This window comes from Nelusetta ayraudi, unplaced genomic scaffold, assembly GCF_046127955.1.
Source record: "Nelusetta ayraudi isolate G7.1 ecotype Tasmania unplaced genomic scaffold, CSIRO-AGI_Nayr_v1 ptg000090l, whole genome shotgun sequence".
Classification (NCBI taxonomy): domain Eukaryota; kingdom Metazoa; phylum Chordata; class Actinopteri; order Tetraodontiformes; family Monacanthidae; genus Nelusetta; species Nelusetta ayraudi.
In genome coordinates this window covers 2,389,936-2,417,579 of record NW_027466140.1, presented here as the reverse complement: position 1 = coordinate 2,417,579, position 27,644 = coordinate 2,389,936, and the positions used below count along the sequence as shown (strand labels likewise).

Sequence of the window (27,644 nt, the reverse complement as noted above, 5' to 3'; positions counted from 1 at the left end):
TGCAAAAACCTTCATGGAAATTTTGCACCAGAGCAGAAAAAAATTAGAGTTTTTCAGAAAAATTCTCCTTTGAAAAGTCTTCGCATAAGCAAAGCAGATTTTCTTATTGCAAAGCAAACAGATTAACAGAGCTCAACAGAACGTTTCCTTCCCCTTTCACAAACGTCACCGTCTCAAAAACGAGGGGGAAGTGACTCCCTGACACCCAGTGCTCTGGCTCTGCATGTCTATTCTTTCATGTTTATGCATGATTGTTGGAAAACCTTCACTGTCAGTGTTGATTCGCATCTCTTCACCTTCCTGCTGTTTTGGTTACTGCCGTTCATTCATTTACACACTTTTTCCACCCCTCAAACTCAGTGTTTTGAGGGTTTACTTCCACCAAAGCGAACCTGCACAAAACACAAGGAAGCTGCCAGCAAACACTTCTATTTTTTTGGTGGTAGACGGATCACCAGAAATCAAAGATTTAGCAGCAGCCTAAGGTTCAGAAAGCAGATTCATTAAAAAAAAAAAAAAAAAAAAAAATGATTTTACCAGCCGTGATGTCAGATTGAAAGTAAAAAACCCTCAGCTTCCACCCTCTGAGTTTATGTGGTGGTGAAATATGGTTGCCTTTACTACTGACTTTAAGAAACTCTGCTTTTGTTCAACATTCAAATGTGTTTCATGCCAACATAAAGGTTGCACAAAAAGAATGAAAAAAAAAACAACTCAACAAAGTTCTCTTTATTTTAGTAGCGTGCTAAATCCTGTTCCGACGACTTGAAACAAGTGGAGAAGTAACTTTCTTTTCTTCCTCTTCCCTGTCTCGACTGAGAAAAAACAGCGGGCGAGACAAGCCGCCTTTGTGTGTGTTCCCGCTGCCTCCCTTCTGCACGCCACTCCCCGTGCTGTCAGCAGAGCCGGCTCCACCCTGCTCTGCTGCTGCTGCTGCTACTGCACATGTTTCAAGCATGCTCTGAAGCTTCACTCCCTCAGTTTCCCTTCCTCCTGTGCTACTCTGTGTGTGTGTGTGTGCACGCCGGCGTGCTGAAAGAGAACAAGGGGAGGGCCCGTGGTGTGCAAACCGGCACTGCTCTCTTACCAATCACCAGGGTTTCCCCGCCCTCCTGGTGAACCCTCCCGCCCACCTCGCCCAGCGCCCTCCCACTGTCTCTCAGTACGCCACAAAAAAAAGTGCAGGGGGGGAGGAAAAAAAAAAGTGATAAGCGGCAGCGAGCAGCTCCCGCGTTTAGCTTTCAATCGCACTCCTGCTGAATCGGCGCCGCTGTGAACGTGCGAGTACGTGTGAGTGTTTGTGTGTGTGTCTGTGGAGCTCCCTCTCCTGCCACAGTAGCAGCAGCGGCAGGCAGCAGCGGCCCTGAACAAAAGGCTAAACGCAGCCGAGGAACAGGAGGAGAGCTCTGAGAGACGGGAGACGGACGGGTGTGACTGTGACCCCTCAGCAAGAGGAACTTCGACCTCGAATCTCCTCCCGGCCGCTGAGAGAGACCCCCGCACCTGCCGTCCACCTGCCGCCCCCCTGGGACGAGATGTCAGACGACGACTGCCGCTCGCCCATTGGCCTTGACTGCTGCAGCTGCTGCCTGGACCTGGCCAATGGCTGCGCCGACTCGGCCCAGGGCCTGGGCACGGCGGGCGGCCCGCCGGCCAGCCCCGCCAGCCCCAGCGTCAGCCACTTCCGGCAGCTCCGCAACCAGCTGATGTACCAGAACCTGAACACGGACAAGCTGAACAACATCATGCGGCAGGACTCGCTGGAGTCGGTGGTGAGGGACCCCTGCTTCCTGCTCAACGAGGGCGTGTGCAACAGCAACAGCAACATCGACCAGACCATGCTGTCCATCCTGCTCTTCTTCCACAGGTACGTCAGGTGCGCACGTGAGACGAGAACCTTTGAGCTCGCAGCAGAGAACCGTCAGGACAGTCAGTGCAGATTCCACATAGGAGGAACAAAACACAACAACTTACTGACACGGGGCAGGTCAAGTCGAGTTCTGCTTTGTCTAACCAGGGTTTAACTTGCTTAGGGAGACTTTGCCAAACAAAACGTGTCTGAAAGTCCAAATATGTGCATAGCTCACGCTGCCTGTTTGAGTGTTTACACCTTTAATTCTCCGTGCGCAAGTACGTTTCTCGGACTCGTGATGCCCGTCTGGGTGTTTGTCCTCTGTAATTAACAGCGCCGAACCGCTCAGCTCGTGCAGGTGATGGATGTTAAATGCACACCGCGGGGCTGATATACATCTTTGCATCACATCAGCAAGACCACAGCATTCTTTCTTCCCAACCGATGCTTTTATATAAATGTTTTCCTTTTACAAGAGTCCCTTTGCAAATCTAGACCGCAGTGTTCTGTTTTGTTTTCTTTCCTGATTCTGCCAACATTTGGCAGCTCAACTGCACCACCAACCCCTCCCCCCTGGTTATTTCTATTGCAAAGAGAGCGTCGTGCATTATTATACACACGCGCGTCTGCGGCTTGCGTGGATCTGCTGAACCCCAGCCAGCGGTTAGTGTGCCGCGCAGACACCGCGGGCCGTCTGCTACTGCTGCTGCTTATCTGAACCTGAATGCAGGTGACCCACAGGCTGCGAACCGAGGTATCTGTAGGCGGCGGGTTATCGCCACCAGAATCACCTTTGGATGCTGCGTGCGCTCCAGACTTCGTCACCGGCGCTCGTAAAAACCGAGATATGTTCGACACCAGCCGGACCTCTCTGGCTCCTCTGATAACACTGTTTTGGCTCATGTTGCAAAGAGAAAAAATAAACTGCAGTGTTCCTCTTTTCAAGGGTTTCAGAAGTTGTTTTTTTTCCGTACAAAAATGTACCTTTTCTCCTTTAATTCACATCCACCTCCACAAACTGACCGACCGATTACAAACTACTGACATTTGAGAGGCTGTTTAGGTGTTGCAAGCTTATCAGCCACGAGTGGTTCTCACTAACAGCCCTCCGGCAGAAAGGACGAACCAATCAGCGTTGATTAATGCAACACGTAATCAATAGCAGATTGATATTGCCTGGCAAAACAATGTGACTGATGAACCATCTCCATATCAACTCTGATAAACGCTATCGCTTGATGATTTAATCCTGAGTTATCCAAGAGTGTTGAGACTTTTTCTATCAGACGGTTGTAAGATATATTTCGCACGACCTTATCACCATATTGTGATCGGAGCCAGGATTCACAGAATGCAGGCTCGAGGACCTCTTTCACAGGTTGATGTTTAACCTGCTTTTGCTCTTCCCTGTGCTGCGGGTCCTTATCACTCTTGATGGCCATCGATGCGGCGCCGGGTACAGACTGTACATTAGGAGCGAAACCATCGCCCGCTGCTGCTGCTGGCATGTCGCTTTTGGCTGTAGATGCTAATCGATGCCAAACACTGAACAACAGGCAGAAAAAAAAGAAAAAAAAGAAAAAAGAAAATGCAAAACAAAAGCTTCCACAGGATGCAGAACAATCTCAGTTATAGGTTGGCACTCCCCCCCCCCCACGCCCCTCACCATCTGTTATGTTATATAACGGCAGTTAAAAAGCTCATTAATTGAACACATTTGCAGGAGTAATGGCTGTTGTTGTGGGATGCAGTAGCCAATGAGGGAACACGATGTTCTTGATGTATCTGTTGGAAGTGAGGCTTGGATATTTTGATGGCGCATAAAAGGATGAAGTAACTTTGAGCTACAGGCAGACACTATGTGCTTCAGTCTTGGCACAGAACAGGTGGACTCAGTGGATGTTAATGAATAACATTTTTAAAAAAAACAAAAAAAAAAACAACATAATTTAAAAAGTTGTGAGCCCCGTGTGTTAATAATTAGCTAAAAGGGTTTGATAATTAACAAAAAGTACATATGAATCAGTTATTGTAATCCTGCCATGCATTCATTATTGGTAGTGCAGCTGGCTTTTCTTTTAATTCACTCAATTAAAAAATCAATTTGGCCTGCATAAAGCCACCCCCCGAAGTCTAAATCTAATTACAAAACATTAACAGTGCAAATGACTTTATTACTACACAGGACTGTAATTCAGAGAGAGGCAGAGAGAGAGAGAGAGAGAGAGAGAGAGAGAGAGAGAGAAAGAGAAAGAGAGAGCAACTCTGACTGCTGATATTTTTGAGGTTTGGCAACACGCTGCCTCATGTTATTTGCGACCACGCATGGGTCGGCATCAGTTTTAACTGTTTGCCTGACAAACACACTCTTTATCGGGAACATTTTGTCCCTGAACGGAGTCAGCTCTCTCGCAGGATTTAAGGCGCTGATGTCACCCATGCATCCCTTTTTGCATTTATTTTTGTTATCCACGTAAGAAAAAAACAAACAGTTTAAACCCTTCGGCCCAAAAAAGGAAAAAAAAGGAGGAGTTGGAGAAGCCTGAACACTTGGTTTTGCTCCAGGATGGTCTGGCGTCTGATGAAAAGCCGGCCGTCTGATGGCGTGACCCCAGCGCGGGTGGTCAGTCTGCTTGGCGGAAATCACAGCCGTTTGCCTCTTTGTTCACTGTGTAAAAATTCCAGCGTAGCCCCGAGGAATCGAGCGTGCGAGAAGGTCCAGGACTGTTATGTAAATGTACCAAGGGTCAGAAATGTGCTGGGAGGACACGCGGCTCATAATTCTTCTTTGGTGTTTGAGGAAGCGGAATTTGGTGCAGAGGAAACAGGAGCTTCGATTTCTCAAGGATCCATCCAGAAGCGGGATATGCAGATGGGCTCGGCCGCCTCTGGGGAGCTTCAATCTGCGGCGATGAAAGCAGGAATCACACACCGCGCTGCCCGTCGCTGCTCAGCGGCCCCTAAACGGTGGCACGCTCATTCGCCAGGGGTCAGTCAAAACAGAGGGAAAAACGACTCAGGATTTGGTGAGAGCGCGCGAGACAAGGTGTCAAAACACGTCTGAGAGGGGTTTTGTCCGGAGTGAGTAGTTCAGACTCCCAACGGCCTTCATCTGCGAGTCAAGAGCGAAGCTAGTTTTGCTGTTGGGGCTTCTGAGAAGACGCTAAAAAGCTGGCATGCAAGTCTGGCTCGGCGCTGACAGGCGGACGTATGGGCCGACTTTCATTTCTCGGTTTGGGTCCTTGGGCGAAGACAGAGTTATCAGCCTCTGTTGTAAAAATAAAACTGTCTAGGAGCGAGATTCTCCTCGCACAAAACACCGAAGAGCGAAGCCGTCTGACACGAGAGCTTCAAAACCTCTGACACGGTTTGATTTTTTTTTTTTTTCCCGCCGACGCAACTTTCCGAGGCTTTTGGCACTTTCGGCCTCATTAAAGCGGCCCGACGCTCCTCGCGCTCCCGACCCCGCCGGCCGCTCCGGGCTCCGGCTGGGTGTTTAGGAACGATTGACCGCGGAACACGACCCCGACCCGCCACCCTCCGCGTGGTGGAAACGGGATCCAGCTGTGTCAGACAAACTCAGACTGGGCTTCACAGCTCCACTCAAAATATTAGAGTGGCAGATAGCGGAGCTCTGACAGGTTGGAGAGCTGCGGTCTGGCGGTGGTCACAGGGATTCATGCAGAAGCACAAAAAATATCAACCCAACTCAGAGCAAACTTTAACTGTGTTGAATTTAAGCAATTATTATGATAGTTGTGGCCATAAACACAAGTTCTCCCTGCCTTCTCTCAAACTCTGACCATGTGATAAAATGCAAAAACAACGAGAATGATGAAATCACATGTTCTGCTTTTCTGGAAAAAAATAATTCAACACTTAAGCCTTTTGCCGCACAGATGCTGAAAAAAACACATTGGGGCACGTTCATTACGGTAACAGTAGCTTTAAGCCACCACAAGTTAAAACAGGAGTAGGACTTTAGAAGTCAAGCGTAGGCAGTGAAACTGAGCTTTCTGACATTCAAAGTTGTTTGCACCTGACGTGAGACTCACGCAGACACACAAATGCATGAAACCCAGCGATGGATTACATGATTCTGAAAGTGTTACTTCCTCGCTGAGGGGTTACGTAACTGCATGGGTTGCAGGTTTCGGGTCAGATGGCTGTAAACAAAAAAAAAAGAAAGCCCCCAAAACAAAAACAGGGATTAGTGGCGAAGCAGGTGAAGGGGAAGGATGTTGGACGAGGTGGAACAACAGATCCGTGGCCAGGCACGTCTTCAGGAGAGCCAATCCCTGGAAAAACAAAGCGTGCAAAGTTGAAGCCCGGGCAGGAAGAGGGAAGAGAAGAGAGGCAACCAGAGTGAGTCAGGGGTAAACAAACAGCCAGACAGGAGCTCAAAGACAAAGATAAAAAGCCAGCCGAGACTGGCTAAAAATAGAGCGCTGTTGACACTGAAGCTGGGAGACCCGGGTCGTCTGTGGCGGCGTTGTTCTGTCTATAGCTGCAGGAAGTCGTTCGTCGGAGGACGTAAAAGCCGCCTAATGAGTGTTTGTTTTATGGTTGTTGTTAGTTGTTTTTTTTTTTACGAGTTTCCTCCAGCCTCTGCTTTCTGAAAGAGAGACAGGCTCAAGCAGCAAGTTTGACAGAAGTCGGATGTCAGTCGGCCTTCTGCCCCTTTTTTTTTTTTAACCTCCCCAGAAAAGCAATTCTCTGAACATGAACGTGCGGTGTTGTGATGACTTTTTAATGGGCCGTTCAGCCGCTTCCTGGTTGGTGCCAGCGGAGGACTGGAACCGCTGCTGGACGGGGGGGGAACTGGTGACCGAAGTTGCCGCCGTCGCCGGCCGCTGTGTGTGAAGTGCGGATGTCGTCGCTGGCCCTCTTATTTTGGCCCAAAAATAAGATGGCCGGCGACTGCTGCGTCTTCCTCTCAGACACACAGCGTCCCCTCGGCAGACGCTGGCCGGTCGTGAGTCAACTCTGAAGTCCACAGACACGCCCAAGTCCCAACCCCTGCAGTACCAGCCCTTTTCTTCAGCGACGCCGCAATTCTCATGTTTAGTAGCGCCTAGCAACGCCACAAACACAACATGCCATCCAGATAGCTGCTAGTTTCTCTCTTGGCTTTGCATTCCGGGCAGTTTTTGTTTATTTTTATTTTTTTGTTGCAAAGGTTTCCCATCAGACACCAGATGTGGGGGAAAACATCTGATTTGGGTTTTCGTTTATTTATTTATTCATTTTCAGAGAAAGCAGTTGTTCCTGACAGGCAAATGTTTGTCGTCAACTCTTGTTACTGTGCGAAGAGAAACAAACTGATTTTCCACCAAATTTTCCGCCACTTTTATTTCCAGGAATTTACTTAAACGGGTTGAAATAATTCCTGGTAATCTGTGCGCTTTGCCTTTCTGTTTGCAGCTCAAGATTAGCAGGGGGAAAAAAAGTTAAAATATTTCTTATGAAGCCCAGCGGTGGGACCCACTGTGACTGCTGTGGTCCTTCAACGTCTTGTGATCCCGCATAAATATCTTCCGATTTTCACAAATTTGTATCGGCCCCCCGAGCCTCACACATTTATCTCATCTTTCAGAGACTCTGTGGTTTCGAGTTGCCGTCTGACTCGAAGCTCCTGCTGAATTTCTCCGTCGGCAAACATAGAAGCGCTACACAACGCAGGGCAGCCCAACCCTCCCAGGCAACTTCTGTAACAAGGGTTCCAATCTTCTACATCAACCGGCTCTTGGCTTTAGCCGGCATGCCGGAGACGACTCTCTAATCCGTGACTTGGACACATACCTCATGCTACATTCAGAAGAATACTCAGAGGTGACCCGGCATTATGTTTCTCTTGACGCATCACCGCGCCTGAATCCCGCTAAGCCCTTTTGTCCTGCATGAGGTGGCGGAGCACAATGTACCAGAGAGGCAGATTAGAAATCTATAAGTGTCACATCAAGTTTGCCACTTCAGTTAAATCCAACACGGGAGGATGCTGGTAAACAGTTTGGGGGAGACTCGGATAGAAAATGACCGACTGTGGAAAGCATTTCAAAGGATAAACAGTCCCAATCACGGTAAAAAAAAAAAAAAAAAAAAATTTAAATGTTTCCTGCAGGACACATGATGTTGTTGGAATGGAGCCTGGTATGAACACATAAGGAAATTAAAAACAAAAAACAAAACAAAACAAGGTGCAAACAAGAAAAAACAAAAACCTGATCGGCGGTTTTGTCTGATTGCCCAATGTTGGTTTTTACGATCGTTATCACTCTGCTGATAGCGATCATAAATATTAATCATCCGGCTGTCAAAGGATGTGGAGCGTTGACCTGAATGTGGTGACATGACAGCTATTTAATGAACCTCACGAGGCTCGGCTGGCATGCGCATACGATCCAAATTGAGGGAAGAGCTCCAACTGAACGAGTTCAGGTCAAACACCTGCAGGATGCGTTCAAAGACAGCAAAGGAGGTTTTGTTTCTCAACAAAGACAGGGAGGAGGAGGAGGAGGAGTCGCTGCTCTTAAACTATGTAGTTCAGCGTTTCGAAAGAGTCTACTCACCTTTCTTTTTTTTTAATATCTCGTGTTTGCCTTGAAATATTTACCCGCCGTCCTCTTGCCCTTTTTCCTTTGCCCCCCCAGTTTGTCTTCTCGGGAGACGACGGGCTTATATAACGAGAGAAAAAGAGTGTGGGTGGTGGAGGAACGCCGCTTCTTATCTGTTTGGACCATGGCTACGGCGCCTATTATGATAATGGCAATAGCCCGTCAACACTCACCATCCCATTGACTCCCACACAAGCATGGTGCTGACTCACGCTATCATGCAGAGGCCCTGGATGAAAGTTTACTCAGTATTAATAGACATTAGACGGGCCTGGTTGTGTAACGTGCGACTGGGTTAGCCCAGCGACCCAACCTTCTTCTCATCCCCTCTTTTTATTTTATTTCAACATCAAAAAATAGCATTGCTCACAATGTATTTGACAGCACTGACGCAGGTTGGAGGCTACAGTGTGCACCGCAGTGGACGGTTCTAAACAACACGCGCTTCCTGTTGACAGGGGGATGGCAACAACTTTTATTTACTGTGCTGTTTATCGCTGAGGAATTTCCCACTTTGACCCATGTTCTGTCTCTGTCTGATGGGGGAAGGTGAACACACACGCACACGCGCGCGCGCGCGCGCACACACACACACACACACACACACACACACACTGAAATGCAGGCCGACTCCACCTTTTCTCAGCTGCAACACGGTTACACAAAGTGTTTTTCAATAAATACTCTTCCTTGCAGAGAAGTGATGAACACGCTGAAGCAACAGAGTTTCAAGAGGCCAAGTTCCCGACCGAGGTGCGATAGATTTCATTTGACAAAACTGAAAGTAATAAGTCATATTACAAAATGACCGCCTCTGTGTGGATTGTACCTAAAACTGAATGACAACCAGCGCCACTAGCGACACAAATGGCAGACGAATGTAAAGCATCTCGGATGCTTAAGACACAGACACGGGTCAAAGCAAATTTCTGTTCAAATTCAGTTTTTATTTTAATCAGCCGCCTTTGTTGCTGAGGATGTTCGTGGTCAACGCGCAGCACAAACCTAAAACACTCAGCTGTGTCAAAATGACATTGCAAATCAACACCATTAAGCAACAATGTTACCACAGATGATTGTCTCTGGGGAAGTAGGAAGTTCCTCCAAACATCAGCTGCTCATAAGAAGATTCCGTCCAGACAGCACTCGAAGGTCCCCAGAAGACCAGTCAGCTATTTTCTACTTCAAAGTGCAGGATCAGCGGCAGCACAGGCCGGCAGACGTGTTTTCTCTCTGCTCCGCTCCGCTCCTCGTGTAAACAATTCTCCAGGGTGTAGGTATTGTTTCCAGGACAGACGTTTTTTTCCTTGTCTTTTTTTCTTTTTAGCAAACACCACAATCCTGTTATGCCAAGGTCTTAAAATGGCAAAAGAAAATCAGCAAACATGGGGGAAAAAGGCAGTTACAAACACATTTGTTTTGTTTCATTTATTTACAAAAAAAAAAAAAAAAAAAGGAGTGTGTTCAAATCTTCCTTTGATTTATTTCTGTTCGACTGGCGGCAGTCAGTTTTCCGATGTGTTCACCTCCTCTGGAGAGGTGTGTCTCCTCAGAAAACCAAAACATTTAGAGGTAAAAGAAAAACAAAGGAAAGAAGCGTCTGGGCGCCAGTGACGGACAGCTCGCTGAGGGCGCGTCAGGTGACTTGCTGAACCAACTTTCATGTATTTCTCTTCCAAAATCAAGAACTTTTTTTTTTTTTTTTTTACCCGCCCACTGCTGCTCGAGTGCAACAGCAGCAGATGGCACGGGTTGCAAGCGAGAGGGCTGCCACTTTGAGTTACACTTGACAGACTCCACGCGCTCGACGCAGCAACTCCCCACCAGGGCCAATCAGCCTCAGACCCGGAGGACAGTTTGTTGGATCTGTTCGAGTCCAAATTTCCGAGGCATCGCCGGCTTGCGAGCGTTTCTGCAGCAGTGGAGGCTGGCACGGCCGAGAGTGAAGCGAAGGGAGGCCGTAAATCTGAGGGATGGAAAAAAAAAAGACATATTTTTCTTTTAGAAAAAAACTTCATACTAATGGGATCTTTATTACTAGCAGCGTGGCTCTTGAAACCAAGCCAGTTCTTTTCTTGCGCCGCTTCAGAGGGATGGAGGGAGGGGCTCGTCGCCTTGGGACCTGTTTGGTCGCACTGGGGGAAAACACACAGAATTTAAAAAGGCTGGCATCCTCCACCCCGGCTCTTTACTCCGCCCTTCTCTCTGGATGGCTTCCTGGCAGACAAGAGTGTGTCAGAGGGGGAATGAAGACGGGATGGAAAAAAAAAAGGAACACACACAGATTCCTGCCAAGCTTTAGTGAGTCTCTCGTTGCCGTTTCCAAAAGCAGAGGAGGAGGGGTTGGTGGTGGTGGTGGTGGTGGGGGGGAGGGGACTGAAGAGGAGACAGAGTCAAGGAGACACCATGCCCCGCCCACTTCTCCTCCTCCAAAAAAAACTCAAAACCTTCTGTCCTCATCACACCTTGTGTGTCTCCAAAGAGCCGCTTGCCTGCAGTATCGCCAGGATCAATTATTGCCGGCAACGTGGCGTGACTTATTTTGCATTCTTTCCGCCGCCTTGTCACGCCGGAGTGACTGAGTCACGGAGCGCAATTAGGTCCGCCTGTACCTGCCGCAGACGGCTCTGCCACCGCCTGTTCAAACCCGCAATTATGACCAGTCATGCAGTGACCGTTCCAGGTCTGGTGGCGCAGGGCACAATTTCACCAACACACCACTGGGACACATATGACAATAACACGTCTGTCGCCTGTCAGTGAACTCCTCTCGAATCAAATGAAAAAAGCCGACTTCGGTACTTCTTTCCTTTGCTCCACACGAAGTGCGAGCGAAAACTCGCTGCTATTGAAAAAACAGACCTTTGTGATGTCACAAAGGGCACAGGAGTCTCTTCCCAGCGTAGTGGCAACGCCCCCAGACTGGTTGACTTGCAGCCAACTGGTCCCAGCTGTGTGGAAGGTCCAACAAAGGATCGGTTTCAAAAGAAGGTAAACACAGGCTGTCAACAGAGGGCTAAACAGGTAACGTCCTGGAGCTTCATCGTGACTTTTGATAATCTATAGTGTGAGGCTGTGCCATCAGAGCCTAGGCTGAACAATAAAGAGCTGAAAAAGATTCAATTATTGGTTATTATGAGGCTGGAAAGAAGAAAAGAGGAGAGGAGCATTTGTGCGCAGCATGAATGGGAACATTATTTCACATCGTTTCCACGCCATCATTTCGATAATAAACTTAACAGTTTTTTTATTGTAATTTATAAGTCTACAAAAACAGCTGGCTCAGTGACATCTGGGGATTTTCTTTTTTTTGATTAGCAACAAAACATTGAAACCAGTGTTGTTTATTGCAAACCGTGTTTCCTTGTTTGCAGAATTTTGATTGTGAATAAAATTCTTTTTATAGTTTTTATAGAAGAAACGGCGAGTACATACTGCTGCTAAATGTCTGTCAGTTGACATGCGCTCCCTCGTGCTGTTATGCAAGGGCCAATTACACCCTAGCGGTGAATCAAAAAAAAAGAAACATCCCAACTCAGTATATCACATTTAATGCTTCATTTATGAAAAGGCACAAACGATTGAATTTTCCAAGAGTTTTCTCTACTTTTATTGAGTTTCTCTGAAATCCGAAATCAGAAAATGATTGTATACATGACGTCCAGGGAGCAAAGTAATGGAGTTGCGAGGCCCCTGCCAAGAACCCGTGGGGCTGAAGGCAGCGTAGCTGAACGCCGGGTCTCTTCCTTTTCCTCCCTTTCTCAATCCATAAACCTCATTCCAACTGCTTCCAGTTCAGCTCAGGCCGCCTGTTTTTACGAGCCCGAGTGGGGAACTTGATTTGCTGTCAGCGGCTCCAGGAATAATAACTTCAAAAGGACAAAAACAGAGACAAATGGGGGAGCGACTGGTGCAGACCTGCTCTCGTGTCGCGCTTGCGCGTGCCCACGTACATGCGCGGCCGCAGTTTTTTTTTGTGCTTCGACATGCACACAAAGACCTGTTTCAGATGCGGATGAATTCCAGGTGTCACTTGAGGGGAAGTGGAGTGTGCAGCGCCGTGGCAAACAGACAGAGAAAAGAAAGAAGTTTATGTAACAGTCGGGGTCACGACCTTCTGGTCCTTCTGTGGACAGGGGAAGTTGGTTTTTTTTTTTCTCCGCAGTGGTTATGACACTTTTTTGCCGCTGTGCAGGACGGACTACTGACCCTCCCTGAAAGTGCAGCACAATGTCCAGCAAAAGTCAACAAATCCACTTGACTACTGGGTTACTTGAGTAGATTTTAATAAGGCGAACAACTGCTCAAATGTGATGTTTTAACTACTTCATCCAATTTACTGTGCTTATAAAATCCCCCTTTTTCATGAACGGGATAGAAAATTGGACAATCCGATTGGAATGCTTCCATCTTCTCTACATTTCCACCTCATACTTCCACAAACAGCATTTTTTTTTTGCTAATGGATCACCCTCAGGCCTGATTGAGTAATTACCTTGCTATTTCTGGGAAAGAGGCCACTTGCATAATGCTTACCTTAATCACATCAGAGTGCTATATGTTGAAATTTAAAACTGGGTTATTATTATTTTTTTGGTGGTTTTTGCACTCGACGCAGCGCGACTCGCAGCAGCAGCAGCAGCAGCAGCATTCCTGCATCACACAGACATGAGTGAGGTAAGAGGGCGGTGGAGGTGATCTCGTAATAATTGCGGTCAGTGGCGGAATGTTCTGGAAACTTGAACAATCAGTAGAGGTTTCCCAAATACTTCTGTCGGTGCAATTTAATGCAGTTCACTCATCGTGTAGCACAGCATTTTGACTGCGTGCTGTTTAACCGCCGCTTCCTTTTTTTAGCCTGTGATTAGCACCCGGATGCAAACAAAAGCATAGCCAACACTTTATTGCGGAAAACAAGAAAATGGAAAACTCCTCAAGACACATTACCTATCAAAATGTGGCACAGCAGCTTGAAGCATAATAGCTAGCTAAAAAGTCACGGTGGGCAACTACTGCTCCATCATTGCCATGTCTTTGAGTGTGTGACACATCCATCTTTACACAGTCAAGATTCGAGTTGCCGAACTTACGATGCATTTCAGTCTACTTCTGAGTTTTGTACTTTGGACACTGTTGCACTCAAAACATTTATTGTTTAGCACAAAAGTGTGCGAATGAGTGCCTTGCAGTGTAATTTGGCTCCTCTGACCCCTGTTCTCACCAGCGGTTACACAACACACAGACAGACACAACATGTGGAAAAGTTGACACACTGGATGCCTCTCCGTTGCTTTTGCAGGGATTTCACCAGATTGGGTTGGAATTAATGCGACGTTACGCCACTCGGTCGGACCGGAGTGGTCCGCTGGTTTTCTTAGGCTGCGTTTGTTCCGCTTCCCAGCCGTCGGCAGGGGGGGAGGAAAAAAAGATGCTATTGTAGCTCAGGCCAGTAGGAAACTTAGAGAAACACCCTTTGCTTTTATTTCATGAAAGCCAGTGGAGGGGCGGATGAAAGGGAGAACTTTCTGAAAGGCGAGCGGGAGACTTCCTCCGATTCATATTGAAATAAGCTTTCAAGAAGAAGATATCAGATTCAGACGACATCCCTTTGTATCTATTCTATGCAAAATCTAGGCCATTACATTGATTACCAGGCCTCTCAGAGAGGCTCTTTCCTTTTTTTTGCAGTACAGATGGACTGAAAAGTAGCTGGACAACAAATCTTGAGGTGCTGCTACTTTTTTTTATTTCATTTTTTTTTTTTTTTTGTAAATAAACAGAATGTCATCACCATGTTTTGTCTGACGGGTTACCATGCGTGATTTCTTTATGACAGACACAGAATCCTTTTGAAAGCACGCCCTCGGGTCTCCCGCATTGGCAACAATAGGAGACGAGATCTGGGCTCATAAAAAGTTGCCTTGCCGTGATGGAAGGACACCTGTGGTCATAAACACAGCGGAGACACGCAGCAGGGACAGATTAAAGACCGAGCCACTGCTTGATCCCACGATAACAACATGTATTTCAGCAGATGTCAGCGTTGACGCTCGAGCAGAACATCCCAAATACTCAGACAGAAGTGCATTGAGATGCTCTTTGTGCTTGACTTATGCAAAAAAAAAAACACTGATGAAAAAATGTTTTTTTCCCCCACAGCTTTAAGATCTCAATAACATAATCACACTTTTAGACAGTTTAACAAATAAACACTGCAATCCTATTATGCAACTGCAGCACAATGACACCCCTCCCCCAAACTCCATATCAAGGTAAGCATGTTTTCTGAGTGTTTATCTAAAGAACTGGGAGTACAGCCAGAAGCTGCTATCAGAGGAAACACCGCCTAGCAACAGCTGTGAAAGCCCTCTCCTCCCTCGCTCCCCCTCTCCCTCCCTCCTTTCTTTCTCTTCCTTATTTTTTTGCGTTTTCCTGTTTTGGTGTTTTGGAAGCTCTCCATGCACTCTTTGATATAGAAAGCAGGGGGAAAAAACAGTGGCGCTCGGAAGGTTGCAGAGCTGGGAACTGACAACTTGTTGAACTGAGTAATGGCAAAAGGGTAGATTCCCAGGCATTCTGCATACTTGCTATTGTTGTTTGTTCTCTTTCTCTATATATATTTTTTTAATGGTAATTGAACATTACTATTAGCATTCTCATACATCTACAATGTGTTTCTGCCTCATCACTAAAGGGAAATATGCAGCTGTTGTTTTCTAAATAGTCTGGCCGCTGCTCTCTCTTTGTTTCTGTTACATGGTGACAGTTGTGAACATATTTGTGTGTGTGTTTGTGTATAAAACACATTTATCTACTTTTTGCTGCGCACAATTCTTTTTTTGTTCCCCCCGCCCCTAGTCTCCGTGAGTTCGTGTTTACAGCTGCACACGGATGGTGACAGAAATAGGCTAGCGTGTTCCAGACAGCAGCCAGCAGTGTGATGAGACAGATCAGAGACGGGATAATTACCAAGGTTAGATGAGGTAGATTTACAGCAGCAACAATGCCAGTGAGAGGAGGCGGGGCTGACTGAGGGGAGGAGAGTGAGCTGGCACCCCACCCTCACGACACTCTGGCCAAATGACAAAGACACAGCGCAGGAGGAATGTAAAAACACACACACACACACACACACAAAAAACATCAGGACTTCCTCCAGTCTGATGCAGAGTCATAAAGGTCGGCATCCACCCCGGCAGGCGCCACGCTGCGCGTCTTCCTTTAGCGAAGGGACAATTAGAATTGCACGTAAAGTCGAATAAACTGGTTTGAAGAGGACAGTCAGGCAGGCAGACTCCAAAACACACCTAATGACTGGCTTTTTAATTTTAACGAGCGTATGCTTGCAAGCAGGTCGGAAGATTTCCACTGGGTGGGAACCTGTGTTGAGCTCCTGCTTATTGATTAATGGATCCTTTTGTAACATTTTCAAGGAAGCAGTTGGATTGAAATCAAGTAAGAAAATCAGTTTAGTCATACAATGACACAAAATTTACTTATAATGATCAAATAAATAAATTTAATGACATGGAGGGAGTAACGTAACTGCGAGATCAGATGGAAACACAAAATACAAGGATTTTCATTTGTTATTTTTTTTAATATGGTTGTCTAATCTTTAGTGAGAATTCTCACGCTCTGGGTCTTCAGTTTCATGTTTACCACCATAAAACAAGTGCAGGGATGACAAATAGCGAAAAAAGCCAAAATATTCCAGGATAAATGGGAGATTATTTGCTGTTGTTTGTTAACTAAGGATCCTGGCAGTAAATCAACTTCATATCTCTTTTAATTCATTGCAACATCGCTGATAGATAAGTCGACACTAATTGCAGGCAACAATTTATGAAGAAATAGCTGACGCTGTTCTTTTGACAGACATGCCAGCACACACCTGCCCTTGAACTCAAGCATGGCAAAGATTTGCCTGTACCAAGATGTGCTGTGGCGTGCTATTCTGGGGCTGAAGCCAACGACTAAGTCTTGATCAGGAGAGGGTCTGGAACAGTAGATGGTTTGGATCAGCAGATGGTCTGGATGAATACAGGGTTTGGGTCACTAGAAGGTATGGATCAGTTGAGGGTCTGAATCAGTCAAGGGTTTGGATCAGTCGAAGGTCTGGATCAGTCAAGGGTTTGGATCAGTGGAAGGGCTGGATGAGTTGAGGGTCTGGATGAGTTGAGGGTCTACATTAGTAGTAGGAGTGGAACAGTAGAAGGTTTGGATCAGTTGAGGGTCTGAATCAGTTGAGGGTTTGGATCAGTTGAGGGTCTGGATGTTTGGCCTCCCAGACCTCATGTCCCTGCCATTCTCCTCCTCCGTCAACAGCCTGTTTTAATTGCTCCAGTGAGAACTTGTACAAAGGCTCTGGGTCAAGGAGGACGTGCGCCACGCTGAGGCCTCTCTGCGCTCGTGGGAATCAACCCGAACGCAACCTGTCATCTGTGACAAAGGTGTGAAGACGAGCTGTCCATCTCCTAAAACAATCAGAAGCTTTTACATACTTTTCCCGCACTGCCAGATCTGATTAGCCTCCTTTTTAACGTCAAGATTCCTTGGGGTCTAAAAGCATGGCTGTTATCTTCTTGTGGCTTTGTAGTTGTGCAACTTGACTGACATCAGTCATGTTGAGATGTCTCATGGTGTCTTTCGATATCCATCTTGGAGGTAGGTCCAATCAGAGTTTTGACTTGTCAGAATGCCAGAATGCCAGCCCGAAATCAACACATCCAGGCAGAGGACACAAAAAATTACGTGCATCTCTGTACGTGTGAATGCGTCTTCTGGCCTTTTGCATTTGTTTGCATTGCCAAGGAGTTTATTTCTGTGTGAAACAGTTGAATCTGTGTTTGGATCATCTCGCACGGCAGGTCCCGACATCCCCGGTGCTGCCGAGGCGCCCATTGCTTCAATGCATTGTTTTGCAGGTGCACGGTAGTGTGACCGTACCTGCGCCCTGCGTGCACGCAAAACAGATAGTGTTCCCAGGTGAACTTTGGACCTCCCGGGTACACGTTGGAGGCCGGCCAGTTATTTACGCAAGTCTTTGTACAGTGACGGGGAAAACAGATTGTGTTTGCTCGCTCTGCCGAGAGCAGTAAGATGAGATCTCACGAAGACAATTTGTCTGGCGGTGGCTTTGCACCTCAGGATTGTGTCTCGTGCAAGTATTTCTTGTTCTGTTATTGTTTGTGTTTTGCATACAAGTTCAAACCTTAATATCTGTCAGCCAGCCATCGGCTGCAGAGCTTTGGAGCTCTTAAACCTGGAAGTTTAGTTTAGCACGTCTGCACACAATTTGACACAACCTTGCAACCTCTTCTGCAGTAATTTGAATCAGTTTTATTTTGCATCACATTGACGCAAGCCTTTCAAGTAGCATTGTACACTGGGAAAATGCAGGCATGGGGAGTGAGCCTGGCTGCCTAAATGAGAAGTGTTTCTTCTAGAATTCCTAAGAAGACAAAACAAAACAAGATCGGCTCTGCTTATCTCTACATAACTAAATACACTTTATTTCTTGGTCTTCTGGCATCTGGATTCTACTGCACATCCACAAGTGGACTGTGACCAAACCAAACAAACACAAAAACCCCTCCAATGGCCAATCAGCGACGCTTAAGAGAGAGCGTGCGTCTTTGACCTCCCGGGCCAGGCGCATTTGGCCTTCTGAAGACAGGATAGGCTGGGGTTCCTGTAAACTCCCAAACAATCCATCAGCTCGCCTCTCCACGCCGCGAGATATCACAAAGGTCCATGTTTATTATGTTCCACAGCAACTTTTGATGCTGATCCTTCCCAGGTTGAGTCACATCCTGACAAACCTCCTTTGGTCCTGACACTCGAATGCTGCCGAACCGCCACATGGTGAAAAACAAGAGCTACGTATTGGCAAAGACGAGAGTGTAAACAAGTCGATCGCTAACTCTTTTACTAATGGAAAGAAGCAATAAATAGCCACAATTTATCCAATTAGAGAGAGAGTAGCAGTGAAGAGGATGATGTCATGTGTGGGTTAACAGGCCAAAAGTATTTGTTTAACTGCTCTCACGCGGGTGGCCGACATCTGGACATATATTTCACTTTGCTTGCTCTCCGTTGGGAGATGTGGCCAGTTTAACAGCAGTCTTTCCGCTACGGCGTGCCGTGAAACTTTTTTTTTCTATTAGGCTGCAACGTGTTTCCACTAACCGCTTAATGGAACGAGGCCCTGCACATCTGGCCCCCTTCTCGCCCGTCCACTGGCGGCGGCGGCACTGCCGGCAGAGGGGATCCTCACCACGAGCACCGTGCACGCCGTGTTCGTCTTCCTCTCCGAAAACCCCCCAGCTACTTTTCCCACACCGAACATGAAAGGGTTTAATCAGCGATGCCGTTCAGTTATACGAGGTGCTGAATATGTGCGGCCCTTCGCTCCTCCTCCCAAGCCCCTCCCACTGCCACGGCACTTCACAGCTGTGCTTTAAATTGTATCAGTTTCCCTTTGAGAGGAAGTAAAAGTGGCCTGTGAGCCATTCTGGGCTGACTTACTGTGCAGGTTTGACACAATTTATGTGCAGATTTACATATGAATGCAAGAAAAAAGTTTGACACCCAGCAGCACTCTTGTGGCTTGTTGCTCCGTGGCGATAAATCCAATTTTTTTCTTGTAGTGTAGCTGAAAAAAAAAGACAAAGGGTAGACTGGAGGGAGAGTTAACGACCCAGAGAGTTCATTCACCACCAAGTTCTTTTTCTTGGGCACAGAGAGAAAAGAGGTGTCAAGAGGTCCAACTGTACACTGGAGATGTTTTAAAGCGTCTGCATTACAGTGCCATTCAGGATCGTGAATGCACCCAGAATTCATTGCTTTATGAATTATTAATGTAGAGGGGCTGCATGATATACAGACGTCAGGCCAGGATTGGCTATTTGGGAGAACTAGTCCAATCTGGTGCTGGGCCGGTGAGAACCAGTTTTCTTTTATTTTAAAAGTATCATGGATTGAAGCCTGGTTGGTGAGGGGATTATGTTTAGACTCCAGTCATTCATTTCGAGTAGGCGGTGCGAGCGTTTTGGAGGATGAAGGACATAAGCTACAAAATGATCAAAGAGAGACTAAAAATTTTAATGTGTTAAGGTGAGACTTGAGTTTGACAGTTAAAATAATGACCAAAATTGAATGTCGAAAACTCAAATGAAGACCATGAGACGAGATGCCACCCCCACGTCGACAAATCAAGTCAGGGAACCATTTGACACTCATGCATATGACATGTTATAGTGCAAAGCAACCCATATTTGCAATTTAATTGGAAAATGTTATCCTACAGGAAATTATGCAAAATTAAATTGAACGTTGCTATTTCAGACTTGCATAGTAAGGTTGTAACTACATTTTTTTTTTATATCATAGGTCATGAATTGAAATTAGCCAGTTAAAGGCTTGAAATACTCTGACCACCTCCATCAATCAATCTACTTTTATTTATAGAAAATCACATCCACTGGTGTTTCAATGTCACAATCAGCAGAAAACCACTTCACTCCCACTAAATTGAAGGTATATTTCACACTTTGAGCTGACCGAAGCACTTTAATCTGACGGTGACCGCCAGCAACTGCGTGGGAACTCAGTCATCGCCCCGTCGTCATCTCGCAGGTGACAGAAGGATTAGCTTTAATGCTCAGCGGAGGAGCCTGCTGGAGTCTGTGGGAACGACTCTGTGTTTGGACGACGCTGACGGCGCAAGCTAGCAGGGCGCTGATCAGCCAGTTAAATCCGGACCGCGCTGACGGGGCCAGACGTGCGTGTGCAAGCGCGTATGCAGTCGACGCAAACAAACACAGACACACACACACACACAGCGGAGGACTCCAGCTCCCTCCAGTGTTGTCCCAGTTGCCTGTGACTTGGGGTCACACAGCTGTGAGTTCAGACCAACCACTTAGATGGGAAAAAATGGGGTGAGAAGAACCGAAGTGAGAAAAATTGATAACACAATGTGGAAAATAATTCTAATTGAAACAAAGAAATTGGTGGAACAGGGAGATTTCTTTTTTTCGCCCAAAGGGCCCATATCATGTGAACTTCATCATATTTGTTGGGCAGCCTGGAGGAGGGTTTAATTTAATTTAATTTAATTTTTTTTTTTTTTTTAACTCACTGTCTAAGAAAAAAAATCTCCAGGGCAACTGGGTAGAAGCCACACAGGTTGGTTGCACAGAGATCTGACAGTGAGTGGAGAGAGGACCAGGGTTTAAATGCTGTGGAGGTTGATGAGTTGATGGCAGGCCGGTGTGTCACACCTGTTTCCAGGTGTGACAGATTTGGACGCTGGGGCCAAGGCCACGCCCACACACTGACACAAGACTGTCACAGGCACAGAACACAAGGACAAAGATGCACTGTGACACTTCTTTTTTATAAGCTCAGCTTGTCACAACGTGTATGACAAGGCAGGCATTTGTGGGACCTGACACTTTGTGATGTCACAAAGGGCACTCTATACTATACTCGTGTGGCTGATGCTGGTTTAGAAAGGGAATGCCGATCTTAATTTTGATCCTCAATTTGAGCTTTTTTTCAGATATTCTCACAGTTCTCATATGATCATTTTGTTTTGCTCAGACCTATCACTCAAATGTTATTTATTGAGAACTTCGGCAAAGTGTGTATCCATAGCTTCACACAACTAACCTACAAACTGGCTTTTTTTTTTTTTTTAATTACATTACATTACATTGGAATGCAAGAAGCAAAAGCATTTCTTCGTGATGAATCGTCCATGTCAAGCTTTGTCATACAACACAGAGCGGTTGTGAGTGACCCAGATAACACAACTGGCAACACAACTGTAGCCAACTTATGACCCACTGATTACGACTCTGAGGTCGAGGTGGGGCGACCAGTTCTTGGCCCCGTGACACCGCTGAGGGATTTGTGTATGTACCCACAGTTTTAATGGCCAAGTCGTCACTGCCAGAACAGTCAGTGCAGGGTGTTTGCACGCAGCCAACAGCAGCTGAGGTGAACCAGCGTTAACGTGCAGACGAATATGGACAGATGGCGCTGAACTCTGGAACCTTTTGTTCCTGGACGCGACCCAGACAAAGTAGAAATGAATCACAAAATTGTGCAAAAGTCACTTTACAGTGCATACAGTATTCCAGAAATGCTGAAGTTCAGAGGCCCAAGTGGAGTTTTTTTTTTTTTTTTTTTTACATAATCCACCCAGCACGGCTAATGAGCAGCCCAACAGCCTCGGCTCAAAGGTCTGTGGCAGAGCGGGCGACCCATGGCCAGTCAAAGGGCTCCGACACGGCTAATAACAAAGTTCATCACTACTTAACACTGCACGGCTGATTGGATCTGCGCTCTTTGACCTTTTCCAGTGCCATTAGTGGGACCACTTAACTCCGTCCGAAACCCCAGGAGTCTTATCTCAGATACTTTACTGCAGGCGCTCAGTGTGTGTGTGTGTGTGTGTGTGTGTGTGTGTGTGTGTATGTGTGTTTTCATGTGCACACACACACTTGTGCCAGATGGGATTCCTATGAGCCATGGGGGCCAGAACATATTGTTATTTCTTTTTCAGGAGGGGCTGCGAGGCCGCTGAATGAATGTTTCATGACAGGCGCTCGCTTGCCGATGATATAATTTTGAGTAAATTTAGCGAGAACATTCTTCCAGTTATAGCCCGGACTAAATCTTTACATTACGGCCTGGAGCTGGAGCACAGCCTGGTGCCAGATGCCGCTGAGTCCCAGAGCTTGTTAGCTGTAATATAGTGCAGACGGCAGCGTGAGGGTACAGTACAGCCTGTCCTGCAGTCAATGTGCTGCCCACTACAGGCTACTGTTAATAATTATGAGGAATTTACTTCAAACCATTGTTGTTGTTTTTCGCATAAAAATAATTGAACATTGAGTTGAATAATAATAATTACGATGTTCTTATTTATTTTTAATTTTTTTTTTTGCTGCTGCCTTCGTCGACGTAGGAATTTTCCGTCAGTGAAAACGATAATTTCAGCGTTTCTCCAGCTAAGTGCAGCCTTTAACAAAGTTTCCTCTTTGGTGCTTGTAACCAACATTTAGCCGAAAACTGCTTCACGCAGCAGCTCCAGCTCACAGCCGTGCAGAGCTCATTTGGCATAATCTCGAAACTCTTCAAGTTCTCCAATAATATATAATCAGAGCTGGAGACTGAATTCAGGCTAATGTCGCACGGGAAAGAATCAAGTCTTTTTTTTTTTTTTCTTCAGTCAAAGATTCTGGGAAAGGAACTTTGAACATCTTCGCGCTAGCGCCGCGTGACGCTTTGTCGCCGTGTCAGAGGCTCACGCTGTTTTCCGGGGGTGTTTGCGTGCCCTCTGCCGTGTTTGTCCAGATGCTATGGTCACGTATGTGAGGGGATCTTCTTCTCTGCGGACGTGTAATTATGTGGCACCACTGGTGCAGCGTCGGGACAAAAAAACAAAAAACAAGCAATGGTGAAACGATGTGGAGGACGTGGCTGAAGCTTATGGATGTTCCACATCTGGATTATTGAATCCTGCTAACATCACGTATGACGTAAAAATATTTCGAAGGGCACGAAAACTATTTCAGACACCCGTCCGATGCCGTCTGGCATGTTGGTCCTGTCGGAGAGGCAAAGAGACGAGTTTTTCATAAAACCTGAAGTCTTGTCATTGCTGCTTGTATGTTTAAAAAAACAAACAATGAAATACTCTTCATGAAATGCCTGCCGCGATCATCTTGTGCATCAAAACCCCACTGCGGTGTTAAAACGTAGGTGGTAACTTTGGTCCCTTTTTTTTTTTTCGTAACTTTTATTAACTTTGGTGAACGCGAAAACTCAGTCTGCCGAGGACAAAGCACGATTACCTACGCAGGTAGAGGCAATTAGATGGGAAAGAGCGAGGGGTTAAAGGGATTTGTGGTGGTAAAAAAAACCAAAAAAACAACAACCATGCAGAGATGTTTTGTTACATAAGAAATCAGCGGGGCAGACCGTCTTTTCAAGCCGGTTGATGCATCATAAAAAACGAGGTGTGTAACTATTTCTCTGCAGCTGCAATCACCCCGAGCTGTTACATAAGGTCACATCCAGGTGAGGGAGCAGAAACGCTTTTGAGTCGAGCTTTAAGTCTGGGAGCCGGTCTGGCGTGGCTGTCTGCAGGCTTAATTACAGAGACCTGTTTGTAAAGGTCACGCAGCCACAGTTTAAGGCTGGCACAACAAAAGCGCACGGCAGAGTCAGAGCCAGACACGCACGTCTGCGTTGGGGGATGAGACGGCTGGCGTCATCGCCGATCTCACTCTTGACTCCATTGTGTGCCGCTCCGGGGACGGAGGCGCGTCAGACGCGAGTGCCAGGCCGAGCTCGGTCCCGGCGGTTCCGACTGCGTGTCCAGCGGCTCCTTCACCACATTGTGTCTTTGTGCTCGCAAGCAACGAGCAGCAGCCGAGTGTCGAGCTGCGATAGTTGAGCCAGAGCCTCGTTTGGGTCGCCACCATGGGCCAGTCTCACAGGCACCCGGCGCCGGTCTTCCCCGCCGGGGTCATGCCGCCTTCCCCCAGGACGCTGTACGCTCACCGGCTGAGCGAGACGCCGCCGACGCTGCACAGGTTCTACTGTCCCTACCAGCACTTCGGCTACCAGGAGCGGGCCATGAGCTACTCGCCACCGTACTCGCCCGGTCTGTTCAAGAGGCCCGATCGGCGGTAAGTCAGGGAGGATGCCCTGGAGGATGCTGGGAGTTTGGGATGACGTTCAGGAGGAGAAGTTTGGGGGAATTGGCAAGTTTTGTGATCAAATCCCTTTGACGCCATGATTGGATTTCCCACCTTTACAACCCGTTGCTCTCATTTCTGAAACAAGAATGCAGAGTTCCTTGAACTGCATGTGTTAATGTCACCAGCAACAGTAACAAAGTTACTTACAATTTTGGATTACAGCGTTGTGTCGTTGTGTATTCTCTTCTTAATTGTCCTCAAGTTTCTTCTGGTATTTGTTTTCAGCTCAAAGGTTTTATTCATTATGGCTGTCCTTTGTTTTTTGTGCACTTCAGTGGCATTTTTACAGCGCCTCTTACAGGCCTGGCATATATATTACACCATTGGACAACCATTACTGGATTCCAATTTTTTTAATTTTTTTTTATGGTAAATACATACAATTGTTTTCATCTCTGTGTCGATAAAGGCGAAAGTTTGAATGTGAAGACGGCTGAAGACAAAATGTTCGGTATCGGGCTCCGATGTGTTTGCAGTAACTACGTCCCCCATCAAAACACTTTCAGCCTGACAGCCTGCCTTTTTCCGATTTATTCATCATGCATCCTGCCCGTCGGGGCCTTTACAGCAGCATGCAATTTACCAAACAGTGCCTCTCTCTGGGGAGAGGGGAGGACAGTGATTCTCGGAAGACGTATTATCCATAGCAACGCGCCTCCATTCTTTCATCCCTTTTCTTTTCCCACGCTGATCCTGCCCCCGCCGGTGTTTACATCTTCGGCCACCGTGCGGCCCGCATTCAAAGCAGGCAGAGACTGATGTCTCCACTAGGCCTTGCATAATAATGCCGCCGCCGTCACCTTCTCGCATGCGCTGCATTTTTAACACCAGCCCATCACGTAAACATATATTACATGCGATCCAAGGGCAGAGAATTTAGTGCCTGTAAAATTTATGGCGAGGCCCCGCGCGCACAGGACCAAGGCCATATGCCTCATTTCTATTCATGGTTGAGGAGACTTATAGGTGATGTATTTATAATGACTGGCTCCGGGGGTGGGGTGTGGGGGGTGGCTTTGGAGGGGGGCAGGGGGGTTCAGTCAGAGACCTCAGTATTCATTGCTTGTAAGCGCTTGTGTTGCCCTCACTGTCAGCTTCCTCTGAGACGGCCCCCGGCAGCAGCCCGCAGCGGCGTTGTGTTTTTCTCACTCCCCATTCACAGACGCACCATGCATTTGTAATTGTGTAAAAGTGCAGGTGGTAAATACACAATGGGGGTGACTAAGGCAACAGCTTTTTTTTCTTCCCTATATGGATCTGTCTCCTCCTTTTCATTTTTATGAACATGCACCAGCCCAAGATTAAGACAGAGGCCGGGATGTTGGCGACGTGTCTCAGCTGAATTATTCTTCATCCACTGGCACGGATGAATCACGGTATTATATAAAGTGGCTGGCTCTTGCACAGAGGACATCTGATGGAAACCATGGCCCGTCGCCTGGCTTTGGGGGTGACTCACTGGATTTGGCATGCGCAAAACACGGTCCGGCGAAAGATCACCGAAAAATATGAGGGACTAGATCTCTTGAAAGAGCTGCGGCTGCTGCAGTGACACGCGCACACACACACACACATGCACAGCTTAAAACACAACTTCAGTTCCGACCCGGCACCTGTTTGTGAGAACAAGCCGATCCACTCTGTTGCTCAGCTGCTTGTTGTTCTTCTCTTCTTTGGTGCCTCTCTTCATTAACACTCAAAGACTAATTAGATAGCTTTATATACCCGGGAGAAAGTTGTTGATGCCGTGTGAATTAGTTGCTGTAAAGTGAGACGTGCTCTTGCAAGACGGGGACCAAAGTCCAATCAGAGCAGCCACAGCCCCAGCCCAGCCAGCCAGCCAGCCAGCCAGCCATTTAAAGGTCAAGAGCAACACGGAGCTGCTCTGAAAATGTGCAGGTGCATTCCTTGTGAATTCCTTGTGCCAAATACCAACTTGAAATTCAACACACTGCGATGGGCCCTTCGTACTGCATGCGGCTCATTGTGCACGTTCACCCTAAGCGGTTCTGGCAAAGTCCCCGCAGTCTCCAGTTTCTATCTGTGCATCTCTTCTCAGTTCTGGCTCAGGCCCCTCCTCCTCTCCGGCTCCCCCTAAATGGCACTTGCGCAGTGGGCCAAGGTAATTCACCAGCTCCTCATCGCCGGAGCACAGACACATATTGAAGTTGGCAGTTGCGCTGCCACGGCATGAAATCTGAAACGACAGGCTCTGTGGGCTCTAATACCCAGTCAGTGTGCTCCCTGCTTAGCCCGGTGAGGAGGCCTACCAAAAGTCAGCCTTTCAACTCTAATTGTTTTGTTACGCAACATCAGCCCACCCCTCCAAAAAAAAAAAAAAGGGGGGGGTATGCAAAGAAAAGCTCGCTGGTCCGACTGTTAGCATCTGAAAAGCATTTTCTTAAATAGTCATGTGGAAGAGAATCCTGTGCAATGTTGCATTTACATGAGAGAATCAGATGTTAAGACACTCGTCTGAAATGAGACCCACTCAGCAGCAGAAGCATTGCAATGCATCTCAATATTCCCATCACCAGAAGAAAAGAACAGTCTGTGACTTTCAGTCGCTTGAAGTTTTATTGAGCAATAACACGCGTCGGTTCCAGTTAAGGAAACAGCAAAAGGAAAAATAATGTGACACTGAAGAGATGTAGGGCAATTGGGGCAATTAAACCACCTCAGTGCCAACAAGTATATCTGTTGCTCAATAACAGCAATTGCGGAGAACAGACTGTGAAAAAAGATAGCAGCACGTGCAGACGTCTCTTCTGCCTCCATGACCCTGCTCTCTCTCTCTCTCTCTCTCTCTCTCTCTCTCTCTCTCTCTCTCTCTCTCTCTCTCTCTCTCTCTCTGTCCATCCTCAAGCACTTTGCAGGAGGCTCCTCTGCTTGGTTTGAGACATGTTTTTCCAAGTACTTTATTTTTCTCGCTCTTATTTTCCAAATTGGAAAATCACCAGGAAATATCGATCCAGGAAAATTGTGCAAAAAAAAATCCCATTGTTAACATTCCAGTCTCCTCAAATGTGCGTTATTCTAGACATCCACCACTAGAGGCCGGTAGAATTCAGACTCAGGCCGAAAGGAAATTTACCAGGACACCGGGTGGAAAAGTACCTATGCAGGATATCTATAGTTCAGCGCTCATGATACAGAACATTCCGTTATGGCACAGTGAAACAAACACCGGCAACGGTTTGGGAACACAATGTTAAACTGTGATGCAAAAAAAAAAAAAAAAAAAACACGCACAAAAAAAAATCTGAACAAAACAAAAGTTATATGACTTCGATCGCGTCATATTAACTAAAAACGAATTATTTTATAAATCAAAACATAAAATAAAACTTAGATTAAAAAAGGACGTACTTTGTTTAAAAACTAAAATAAATAATG

General features: G+C 46.7%; 1 protein-coding gene across 2 annotated transcripts in view; it reads left to right on the top strand.

Moving 5' to 3' along the window:
* Window positions 1-1,183: 1,183 nt before the first annotated feature.
* tsc22d3 (TSC22 domain family, member 3) overlaps window positions 1,184-27,644 on the top strand; it is a 30,288-nt gene continuing 3,827 nt past the window's right edge. Inside the window, exons 1-2 of one of the 2 annotated variants that reach the window (XM_076046750.1) lie at window positions 1,184-1,867; window positions 18,636-19,529. In XM_076046750.1, coding sequence (XP_075902865.1) covers window positions 1,536-1,867; window positions 18,636-18,819 — 516 coding nt within the window. In that variant the 5' untranslated portion in view covers window positions 1,184-1,535 and the 3' untranslated portion in view covers window positions 18,820-19,529. Of the gene's footprint in view, window positions 1,868-18,635; window positions 19,530-27,644 lie in introns of those variants that run through there. The other variant, XM_076046749.1, reaches the window with a different exon arrangement.